At 35.7% G+C, this 12,055-nt stretch overlaps 2 protein-coding genes across 3 annotated transcripts; both read left to right on the top strand.

Moving 5' to 3' along the window:
* Positions 1-828: 828 nt before the first annotated feature.
* On the top strand, positions 829-6,059 carry LOC110738867 (metal-nicotianamine transporter YSL3-like). The gene is made up of 8 exons (XM_021919311.1): positions 829-1,359; positions 1,573-1,927; positions 2,510-2,682; positions 3,775-3,872; positions 3,964-4,098; positions 4,184-4,373; positions 4,493-4,607; positions 4,805-6,059. The coding sequence occupies exons 2-8, from the start codon at positions 1,576-1,578 to the stop codon at positions 5,728-5,730; spliced, it is 1,989 nt and encodes a 662-aa protein (XP_021775003.1). The 5' UTR covers positions 829-1,359; positions 1,573-1,575; the 3' UTR covers positions 5,731-6,059.
* A 267-nt stretch (positions 6,060-6,326) lies between these two features.
* On the top strand, positions 6,327-11,886 carry LOC110738868 (metal-nicotianamine transporter YSL3-like). Of its 2 annotated transcripts, XM_021919312.1 has the most exons (8): positions 6,327-6,895; positions 7,207-7,564; positions 8,312-8,484; positions 9,442-9,539; positions 9,624-9,758; positions 9,843-10,032; positions 10,186-10,300; positions 10,531-11,886. In XM_021919312.1, exons 2-8 carry the CDS (start codon positions 7,210-7,212, stop codon positions 11,433-11,435), a joined length of 1,971 nt encoding a protein of 656 aa, XP_021775004.1. In that variant the 5' UTR covers positions 6,327-6,895; positions 7,207-7,209; the 3' UTR covers positions 11,436-11,886. The 2 variants fall into 2 exon arrangements, with proteins under 2 accessions (XP_021775004.1, XP_021775005.1); XM_021919313.1 differs by lacking the exon at positions 6,327-6,895 and having other exon boundaries at positions 6,902-7,564.
* The last annotated feature ends 169 nt before the right edge of the window (positions 11,887-12,055 follow it).

Here is a 12,055-nt window from a genome sequence, read left to right on the forward strand (position 1 = left end):
TAATGTTAGAGCACACTTTGATTAAACATATAGGCATATGGCATTACCCAAATGATCACATTATACATATATACATGTGTTTGGATCTCCTTGTGAGTTGTGACATGTGAGTATTGAGCAAAGGGAGAAAGTCAACGATAATATGATAAGCTCACCGAGCCGCAATGTTAACAGAGATGATAGAAATTTACACCGATTCAATCTTCAATTCATAAATAGTTCAACCAAGAAATTCAATTTATAAATGTGCAATAACTTCAATCTATTATATGAAGTATATGTTGACACCATGAGTTCATGACGATACATTTGCACACTCTTCGGATTGCCATTAGTAGTCTTATATACGGCAATACCATTCTCTAATTTTGGAAATTGTAAGTATGAATTTTTTTAATTTTTTTTTTATAGTAATATGTTTTAGTTTTTGACAAAGCATTCAAGTATGATTTAATTGCTAATGAGACATGATTATTTATTTTCATTTAAACGCTATAATTTTAATCACTTAATTGTCTAATCATATAACTGTAATAAGGTTTTTTAAAATAAAGTATTTGGTATGATATAATCTCGTGTTACAACTCAGTTTAATAAGACGTCTTTTGATATTAAAGGAGGGCCGACATAATACGAGTAAGGAGTAATATTCTTCAATAATCAATGAAGTATCGATCGATGAATTACTTGACGAAATTGACATATGGCATTTAGGTTCACCTAGTTTTGGCCACACGCTTAAAAGTTGTCGTATTGCTTTGAGTGAAAGTAGGCTAAATACTCCTAATTAAAAAAATTCCAATGTCAAAATCATCTTCCAAATTCCGATCATATAGTGGAGGTAGGACGAAAATGAAAAGAGAAGTCAACGAGAAGGCTAACATCAATATTAGCCCAACATTTGTATTCATATATTTAAACTTTTATTACATTTTATTTTATGTGCAGTACAATGTTCTGTACTACTAATTCTTTCAGTACCAGAATTAATGACTGTAAAGTGTCGAAACTTTGCTGATTTTCATTTCTGGTCTAGTATCTTTTCTTCCCGTGTCTATAAATCCTCAATCATTCCTCATTTCTTCTCCATTCTCTGCAATTTTTCTTGTTTATTCAAGATTATAAATTTGTTCTTTTTTATAAAAATTCTAAAACACCCATTTGATGATTTGGGGTTTTTGTTAGATTATCAGGAGTTTTTATGCAAATTGATTGCATATTAGAGATACCCATTTGCGTGTAATTGTTCATGTTGGGAAGAATTTCATGATATTGGAGGAGCAATAGCTGGGAATTTTGTCTTTGCAAACGTCACATAATCTGAATTATTTTAACTTTTTTGGAAACTATTGAAGTGAGGTAATAGTTCTTGGCATTTTTCTCTTCTCAGAATTTGATTATTACTTATTATAAATAAAGTTATTGTTTTTTTATTGGGTTTTTTGTGGACATATGCTAGCTTAATTGGTATAGTCTTTAGGGTGGCTCCAAAAACCCGACATTAAATCTCGTCTACATCATTGTTGTTCGTGTCTCTCTATACCAATTACTAACTACGGTAATTAATTACAGGAAATGGGAAGTAATGGTGAAATGAGGGAAATGGAAAGAGAAGATTTTGAAGAGCAAAACAAGGTGCAGGAAGAAATAAAGAGAGTGCCACCGTGGCAAAAACAAATTACAATAAGAGGAATAATTGCCAGTATATTAATTGGGATTATTTACAGTGTGATAGTGATGAAGCTAAATCTTACAACTGGTCTTGTTCCTAATCTTAACGTCTCAGCTGCTCTTGTTGCTTATGTTGTACTTCGGAGTTGGACTAGCTTGCTTCAGAAATTTGGGATTGTAACCACACCTTTTACTAGACAAGAGAATACTGTTGTTCAAACTTGTGCTGTTGCTTGCTACAGTATTGCTGTTGGAGGTTAGATAACCAACCTTTCTAACTACTAGTTTTTAATTGCTAAATACATGATGTTATGATGTCCAATGTTGAATTGTACAATTTTTGTTATATTGATGTTACTTGGACTTTTCATTTCACCTAGCACACCTCAGAACCGATCTTGCGATGTTTTAAATGGTTATAGTTTGACATGGGTGTGGATATTTGGCACTTCATCATATTTGAACTAAAACATGCAAATTTTTTAATAAGATGGCCGAGTTTGACACTTAGGCACGTACAAGTGTACAACGTACGACATAAAACACTAGTCACTGAGTCTGAGACTGAGACTCTTGACTCTGAGTAACATAGTATATGCTTGTACATGGTAGCAGACCTAGCAGTAGACACAAGTTTGGTAACTTTGTTACATAAGGCTTAACTAATAGTGTGGCAATACTGGTTTGTTAGTGTACAGAGGCTTAAGGCTTAACTCTATTTAGTTTGATTTATTAGTGTAATTGAACTATAGCTTAATTTGCTGTTATGAGATATATTATTTGGTTTACTACTGCATAACTTGTAACAGTATTTTACCTTACATATTTCAAATTACAGGTGGTTTTGGATCATATCTATTGGGTCTGAATAAGAGGACATATGAACAAGCTGGGGTCGATTCGGTGGGAAATGACCCGAATAGCTACAAGGAGCCTAGAGTTGGTTGGATGACTGGATTTCTCTTTGTTAGCAGTTTTGTTGGGCTGCTGGCTTTGGTTCCTCTAAGAAAGGTCTGTATTAATTTATCATCCTTTACTTTTCCATATTTCATGTAATAAGAAAAGAGATTCTAAATAAAGTGTATCACCAACAAAGAACTTTTTGATCAAGATAATGGGTATGCAATCACATAGTCACCTTAGAACATTCTCTTAGCTTAGCTATTATGTAGGCTTACTTTATCTTTGTATATTCTCTTGTTAACTTTGCTTCTCCACCTTATGTTTAGTTTTGTTTTGGGCATATTGTTGTGGGGTTAAACTCCCACTATCAGATATGGTTACTTTTTATAGCATTTTCGGCGTTCTTGGTCCCTTAGTTCCTATTGAAAGAGAATGAAGAATAATGAAAATAATCGTAACATGTGGATTGCGATGAACAAGAACTTTTATTCTTTGTATTGTCCTTCCGTTTTTTCTCCTTGTCCTGCTAATCATATTCGTTTTACTTTCTTTGCAAACATGTGATCTTGTTTGCATCACTTTACATTCTAACGGTCAAGGAAGAGACATCTCCGTATAGGAATGTTTTAGAGAATGACAAATCACATACTTTCTCTGACTCCTATTGTCCTGTAATATCCTCGCTTAAACCTTAGATTCTACCTTAATGTGTACTGTTTTCTCTTTTGGACTTGTTATTCTCTTAGTGTACATTATTATGTGCAAGGTAATGCATGTTACAAAGCTCAATATTTGAAAGATCTTCAGAAATAATTTTTTGTGAAGTATTTTCAGATGAATGAAAAAACAGTTCTGTTGATGATTAGTTAAAATAATCCTTTTGTGTGGATACTTATTGAACAGATTAGATGGTGAGTTAAGAATTTTGGGAGAAATTTGGTTTACCTTCTCTCGTGCGAGTTGTGTTCATACTACAGCCTGTAGTCAGCAAACCCTTAAAGGCCTATAATATTTTACAGAGAGGAACTTCTCTGCCACTCCTTGCTTTTGTCTTTTATCCTCAAGTCATAAAATTTATAAGAATCGTAACTATATTGAGAAATAATAATTATATTGAGAAGTTGCATAAGTTGCCACAATATCATTTTTGTAAGGTTTTATGGTATCATACCCTTGAACGTTCTGTAATTTGATCTGCAGATCATGATAATAGACTACAAGCTAAGTTATCCTAGTGGAACTGCAACAGCAGTTCTTATAAATGGTTTCCACACCCCCAAAGGTGACAAGATAGCCAAGTAAGCTAATTTTAATATAAATGAACCTAATTTAACTTTCTCATGATAAGCTGCTAGAGACCAATGTTAGTCTTTGTATTTTTTTTTATAGGAAGCAAGTTCGTGGCTTTGTGAAATATTTCTCCATCAGTTTCCTATGGGGTTTCTTCCAGTGGTTTTATACTGGTGGAGACCAGTGTGGCTTTTCTCAGTTTCCAACATTTGGGTTAAAAGCATGGCAAAACTCGTGAGTAACCAGTCCTATTTTTTGCCATTGTTTACTCTACCAATCCATTTTTCATAATTGGAACTGTTCGAATCAAATTTTGCAGGTTTTACTTTGATTTTAGCATGACCTATATTGGAGCCGGAATGATTTGCTCTCACCTAGTAAACCTGTCATTACTTTTTGGTGCTGTTCTATCGTGGGGAGTAATGTGGCCACTTATCGGGGACCTGAAAGGAAATTGGTTCCCTTCGTCTTTGCCAGAAAGCAGCATGAAGAGTCTGAATGGATACAAGGTGTGAACTAAATTTGGGATTCTAATTTTCATGCTTCAGATCAGTCCAACATAATACTAATGCCTTGAAAAGTGATGGAAATTCTGATTTTTGCTGCACTTGTTGATAATCTTTTCCAGGTTTTCATTTCTATAGCCTTAATCCTAGGTGACGGGCTCTACAACTTTCTCAAGATACTATTCTTCACCATTCGGAGCATCCATTATCGCATGAAGGAAAATAACCTAAGCTCAAGTAAGTGAGACTCTCAAATTACCAATTCATGACAAGATATTGACTGTGTTTTGGTGCTTTATAGTGAGGAGCCTAGCAACTCTATGTCTTATATACATGTGAACCAACCTAGCCCGTGCATGTGGGTTGGATCCATTCTGGGTGTTAATTGTTGTAGTACATACTAGTAATGGACTAATGCTTGATTTTGTGTACAGGTCCAGATGGCCAAAAGCGGGAAACAGATGATCTTCAAAGAAATGAGTTCTTCATGAGAGAGAGAATACCCATTTGGCTTGCATGTGTTGGCTACATATTCTTCTCCGTAATCTCTATCATTATCATACCTAAAATGTTCCCTGAGTTGAAATGGTATTATGTTGTTGCGGCCTACATATTAGCACCTTCTCTCAGTTTTTGCAATGCATATGGCGCTGGTTTAACTGATATGAACATGGCCTACAATTATGGAAAAGTAGCACTTTTCGTACTTTCTGCTTTAGCAGGTAAAGATTCTGGTGTGGTGGCAGGGCTCGTAGGCTGTGGTCTTATCAAGTCCATTGTCTCAATCTCCTCTGATCTGATGCATGACTTCAAGACCGGCCACCTTACCCTCACTTCTCCTCGATCAATGCTTCTTAGCCAGGCTATTGGGACTGCAATCGGGTGTGTTGTGGCCCCACTCACATTCTTCCTCTTCTATAATGCATTTGATGTTGGTAACCCTGATGGAGAGTACAAAGCTCCCTATGCCCTCATCTACCGGAACATGGCCATCCTCGGAGTGCAGGGCTTTTCAGCTTTACCTCAACACTGCCTGCAACTATGCTATGCATTTTTCGGATTTGCTGTTGTGGCCAACTTGGTGAGGGATGTCTCCCCTAAAAAGATCGGGAAGTGGGTTCCACTTCCGATGGCAATGGCCGTGCCTTTTCTTGTAGGGGCCTATTTTGCCATCGACATGTGTGTTGGGAGCTTGGTGGTGTTTGTGTGGCATAAGTTAAACAGTCAGAGAGCAAATTTGATGATTCCTGCAGTCGCTTCAGGACTGATATGTGGAGATGGGCTGTGGATTCTTCCATCATCGATACTTGCCTTGTTGAAGTTCAATCCTCCCATCTGTATGACATTTCAATCTTCTTAGACTCCAATTTGTTGATGATAGCTAATAAAATCGATAGAATGGCTAGCTTATAGAGGTTATTGAAATATTATGGTGAGATATGGAGGTAGCTTTTGGAAAATTTTGCACTGAAGAGAATTAACAGTAGTAACACAAAGGCTGAGTTAGTATATATGATACTTCAACAGTTAAACTTACATTAAAGTCAAACAAATATACTTATTACATACAACAGCATTGTGGTAATATTGTTTGAACCTTAGTTTGGGCTAGGTGGTGTATTTATACAAATGTATGGAGCAATTGGTAATGTAATAGTAATATCATAGTTTAGCTTCTTAGCCCTTCCATTGTAGCTTGCAGATACTATTGTAACTATTTAGCTCCGTGGTATTATGTTGTACACTTGTACAACGCATTAGATAGACTACGCTTATATTTTCAGGCATTAAACTGTAAAGTACTTTTATTTGATACTTGGTATTAATTAGAAAGACAATAATTCCTATATTTAAAATAAATACTTTTCTCGTATATACTCTCAACATTTGTAATTTTGTATAACTACCTTGTGTTACTAACAAGCCTAAAGATGAACAAGGTCATGAATCTGGTGAACATGACTTGTTATAAACCTATGAAGGCTAACTCTTCAATTTTTTTTTATTTTTTTTTTAAATGTACGTAGTATAAGGTACGGGTTAATAACTAGCTTTGAAACTCGTGCGATGCACAAGTTAAAAGATTAAAAAGATCAATATGAAGTTCTTTGCACAGTTGCTATTGCAAATGGCAGTAGCAGAACAAGTTGCTTGTAATGTGCCAGAAAAATTCAATTTGTTTCTGGTGAGACTTCTTCTTAACTCAGTTAATTTCATCCCATTCTTTGCTTATTCCTAAATTCTGATTTCTGATTTCAGATTTCTTCATCATCTTTTTTTATTCTTTTTTGGAAGATGGTGATTTGGGATTTCATTTTTGTTTTAAAGAGCTTTATTGCCAACTGACTGAATAATGGAGATACCCACTTGGGAAATTTTGATTTTTCCCCTTTTTCCCTGCATTTGTACTTTTGCTGAAGAATATCATGATGTAGGCGGAGCAATAATTGAGGGTTTATCTTTGCAATCGTCACAGAATCTGAATTCTTTGTTGCGGTAAAAAGCTAACACTATTGGGAAGTGAGGTAAGATCTCTCAAAAATGTTTGCCATTATTCTTTATGCTGCATCTTTCCTTCCTTTTTCCCCAAAGTTTATTAGATTCCTTTTGTTTTATTGTGGAGAGAGCACCACAAAGGGCAATGATGAAGACGAGATTTGATCCGAGGTATTGGGGTACCGTTTACTACCCCAAGACTTAAATTGATTAAATAAGTTGACATTCTGAATTTGTTAGAATTCAGTTAATTTCTAAAAAAAGTTACAGTCTTTGATGGTTTGGACTTTGGGGTTAGTAGCAAATTTTTTTGAGCATATAATCACATAGATTATTGCAGGATATGGGGAGTGATATTGAATTGAAAGAGTCTATTGGAAGAGAAGGATTTGAAGAACAAAACAAGGTTCAAGATGAAATAAAGAGAGTGCCACCTTGGCAAAAACAGATTACTATAAGAGGAATTATTGCCAGTATATTGATTGGGGTGATTTACAGTGTGATAGTGATGAAGCTTAATCTCACAACTGGTCTTATTCCTAATCTTAATGTCTCGGCTGCTCTTCTTGCTTTCGTTTTCCTTCGGAGTTGGACTAGTTTGCTTCAGAAACTTGGGGTTATGACCACTCCTTTCACTAGACAGGAGAATACCGTTGTTCAAACTTGTGCAGTTGCTTGTTATAGTATTGCTGTTGGAGGTCAGATTATCCTCTCTTTCTAACTTATGTTAAACGAAGTACAGTAACTGTCATGATGTCCAATATGTGAAATGTATGATTTTGTTGTGGAGAAGCAACTCTGGTATATATATTTTATCAAGAGTGTTGGACTGCAGCCAAACAGGTCAAGACTTAAATGTTGTTGGTGATTATTGCATATCTATGCTATATGGATTCTTTATTTCACCCCAAAAGCTGAATTCAGGTACCTGATAGGCTGATACTCCGATATGGATATGTGTTGGCACCTGTTATTTTGGATCAAAATTTGCAAATATTACGTAACATGACCAAGTTTTATACCTAGACATAAACATGTTTAGGAAATTAACAGCCGAGTCTAAATAACTTAGTGTGTACAAATGTGTCTCTGTAGAATCTGCTTATGGCAGGAATCCTGATGGTGAAATGACACTAGTTTCATCATATTAGACTTACTGGCGGTGTATACAAATGAGTCTAGTTGACAAAAACTTCTTTTTGTTTAGTTGTTTCAGTTTTTCATTCAACAAAGCTATGTACTAGTGGACAGTGGTGTATTCATTATATAACTTCATTTAGTGGGCAAAAGCTTAACCTTGATTGGTTTAATTTGTTTAAATATGATTGTATATGCTGTGATGTTATGTGATGCTATAATTAATTGGTTTAGTATTTACTATCACATTATTCAAATAAATATTACGAAGTATTTGGTAACATTTGTATCATGCTACATGTTTACAGGTGGGTTTGGCTCGTACCTGTTGGGTCTGAACAGGAAGACATACGAGCAAGCTGGGATTGATACACAGGGAAACACATCCAATAGCTTTAAGGAGCCAGGAGTTGGTTGGATGACTGGATTTCTTTTTGTTAGCAGCTTTGTTGGGTTGCTGGCTTTGGTTCCGCTAAGAAAGGTTTGATTTGTTTATTTCCCTGTTTATGCTAAGAACCTTTGTGTAAAGTGAACTTTCTAAGAATACATTATCGAGATAAAGAACGAAATTCCCTCGCAGTGTCACCTCGGAACATTCTCTGTTTAGCTTAGGTGAAGCCGCAGTGACAGTGGCACTTTATAACATTTTTTGCTTAGCTTTCACTGTCAACCTTATCTTTGGTTTGCTTTTGAAAATATGATGTGTGGTTACCTTTTTAGTCTATTGGCTTTCTTTCCCCTTTATTTGCAATGAAAGAGAATAGCTTTTTTTTTTTCCTCTTTTTTGTATTCATGACATACAATATGTGATAAATAAGAGCTTTTTTTTTTTCCTCTTTTTTGTATTCATGACATATCTGTTAACCTTTTTTTTTTTTTTTGGAAAATATGTTATCTTGTTTGCATAACCTTATAGGCAAGGAAGACTAAAACAGGCTTTTAATGTTCTTGTTTAGGACCTTAAGTTCTATGGTACTTCAGTAGCTGCCTACTTATTTTCTTGGACTTCTAAATTTTCAGTGACTTCTGTTCTGTGTAAATTAATGTTTCGGAGGGTAATTTTTAGAAGATCATCTGGGACTATTTTTTAAATATTTTCCAGCATTTGGATAAATAAATGATATTCAACGGTAAATGATGTAAGTAGTATATGCAAGCATATGAAAAGGGCTATAAATAAGTTCCTTTGAACAGAGGAGGTTCAAATTATCTTCTTGTGTGGATACTTAAGATGGTGGATATGATTATCAAGATGTTTGGGTTTTCTTAATCCACATTTTCCCTTGATAGACAAGCACTTTATACCACTTTCTTCTTTTCTTCTGAAGCCATAGCAACATATTAAGCTAATTTATATTTTAGATTAGATGATTACAGTATGCACTTTTACCTCAAAATTGCTGTGGAGTGTAATCATATTTTCATATTTGATCCCCAGATCATGATAATAGACTACAAGTTACAATATCCAAGTGGAACTGCCACAGCAAATCTAATCAATGGTTTCCATGCCGGTAAAGGAGAACACAAACCCAGGTAAGCCAAATTCATTTACATCTAGATTCATCTTTCTGACAGTAATCTCCTGGAGACCAATGTAGACTTGTAAATATTTTGCAGGGTGGAAGTCCATGGCTTTGTGAAATATCTCTTCATTAGTTTCCTATGGAGTTTCGTCCAGTGGTTCTATTCTGGTGGAAACCAATCTGGCTTTCCTCAGTTTCCAACATTTGGGTTCAAAGCATGGGAAAACTCGCAAGTACTTAATCCCTTTTACTGTCAATTTCAGTACCACCTGATACCAATCATAATCTTAACTATCCGAATTGAATTTTGCAGGTTTTACTTTGATTTCAGTATGACCTATATTGGAGCTGGAATGATATGTTCTCACCTAGTAAATCTGTCATTGCTTCTTGGTGCTGTTCTATCGTGGGGAGTGATGTGGCCACTCATTGGTGACATGAAAGGAACATGGTACCTCTCATCTTTGCCAGAAAGTAGCATGAAGAGCCTAAATGGATACAAAGTAGGTATTGAATTAGGCAATTCACAATTTCACACTCCTTAATGTTCAGATTCATGATTCACACCTCTTCTCTAAAACTAATCAAAGCTAAACGTACCTTCAATATTGATGACATTTCTGATCTTTCCTGCACTTTCTGATGCACTTTTGCAGGTTTTTATTTCGATTGCCCTAATTTTAGGTGATGGGCTTTACAATTTTTTCAAGACACTGTTCTTCATCACCCGAAGCATCCATGATCGCTTGAAGGACAAAAATCTTAGCTCATGTAAGTGAGATATCTACTAATTTATGACAAAATATTTACTAAATTTTGGTGCTTCATAGTTTATAGCAAGGATCCTAACAACAAGAATTATTTAGTGGGTCTTTGCTGAGTCACTTTACCCTGACTAAGTTTACATGATTTGAGTCAACCTAAACCGATGTGGTTTGGATTTATTTTGGGTGGTGATGGTTAATAACTAGTAAGGGGCAACTTGACTCTGTCTATACCAGGTCCAGATAATGAAAAACAGGCGCTAGAGGATCTTCTAAGAAATGAGGTCTTCATGAGAGAGGGAATTCCTGTGTGGCTTGCATTATTTGGCTACACATTATTCTCCATAATCTCTATTATCGTGATACCTGTAATGTTCCCGGAGTTGAAGTGGTACTATGTTGTTGTTGCCTACATGCTAGCTCCTTCTCTCAGTTTTTGCAATGCCTATGGTGCTGGTTTAACAGATATGAACATGGCCTATAATTATGGAAAAGTTGCACTTTTCATGCTTGCTGCTCTAGCGGGTGAAAATACTGGTGTTGTTGCAGGGCTTGTGGGCTGTGGCCTAATCAAGTCCATTGTTTCCATTTCCTCTGATCTAATGCATGATTTCAAGACTGGCCACCTTACCCTCACATCCCCTAGGTCTATGCTTCTTAGCCAGGCTATTGGGACTGCAATTGGGTGTGTGGTTGCTCCACTCACATTTTTCCTGTTTTACAGTGTGTTTGATGTTGGTAACCCCGATGGAGAGTACAAGGCTCCATATGCCCTTATCTATCGGAACATGGCTATTCTCGGAGTGCAAGGCTTTTCAGCTTTACCTCAACACTGCCTGCAACTATGTTATGCATTTTTTGGGTTTGCTGTGATGACCAACTTGGTGAGGGATACCTCTCCTAAAAAGATCGGGAAGTGGGTACCACTACCAATGGCAATGGCTGTGCCTTTCCTCGTAGGAACTTATTTTGCCATCAACATGTGTGTTGGGAGCTTGGTGGTACTTGTGTTGCAAAGGTTAAACAGCCAGAAAGCAGTTTTGATGGTTCCTGCAGTGGCTTCAGGACTGATATGCGGAGATGGGCTGTGGATACTTCCATCATCGATATTTGCCTTGGCAAAGCATAAGCCTCCCACCTGATGATGGTAGAAGCAGGTGAAGGAATAGATTGATAGTAGGCAAAGCTTTTAGAGAAAGATACTTGATTTATGATTCTAAAGGCGAATCAGTCTATACAACACCAACTACATAGAAGTGAGAGGCAAAAATAAATACAAGCGATACGATAGTGCTTTGATAGAAATCATAGAATTGACTGTTGATTTTATGTTCTAATCTCATACAAGTAGCTAAGTTGCTATGAAGCCTTTATTTTCTGTAGACTTGTGAATAATTTGCTAGTTCTCTGTTTGTAGTACAGGGTATTAGCTTGTTTATTAGATGTTAGATGATTGGATTTGGACTGAATTAATTGTCTCAAATTAGTCCAAATGCATATTATACTTTGGGTAAGGCAATATTCTGTATATAATACTATGTATATGTATATATTGTCAAGAGTACGTCTAAAGTAATGTTCTCTTCACCTAAATTTCATCTATCACATTTAATCCTACTTGTATTCATCTTTAAACTTATTTTCGTACATGCTCCTTTCTCATTTTACATGTAAATTAAGGAAGGTTAAGGAAATATAAAATCAAATGTGAAATACATTAGGAATAGTTACAAAAGAAATTATACTTTGGTTTTCTACTTGA

This window comes from Chenopodium quinoa, unplaced genomic scaffold (assembly GCF_001683475.1).
Source record: "Chenopodium quinoa cultivar QQ74 unplaced genomic scaffold, ASM168347v1, whole genome shotgun sequence".
Classification (NCBI taxonomy): domain Eukaryota; kingdom Viridiplantae; phylum Streptophyta; class Magnoliopsida; order Caryophyllales; family Amaranthaceae; genus Chenopodium; species Chenopodium quinoa.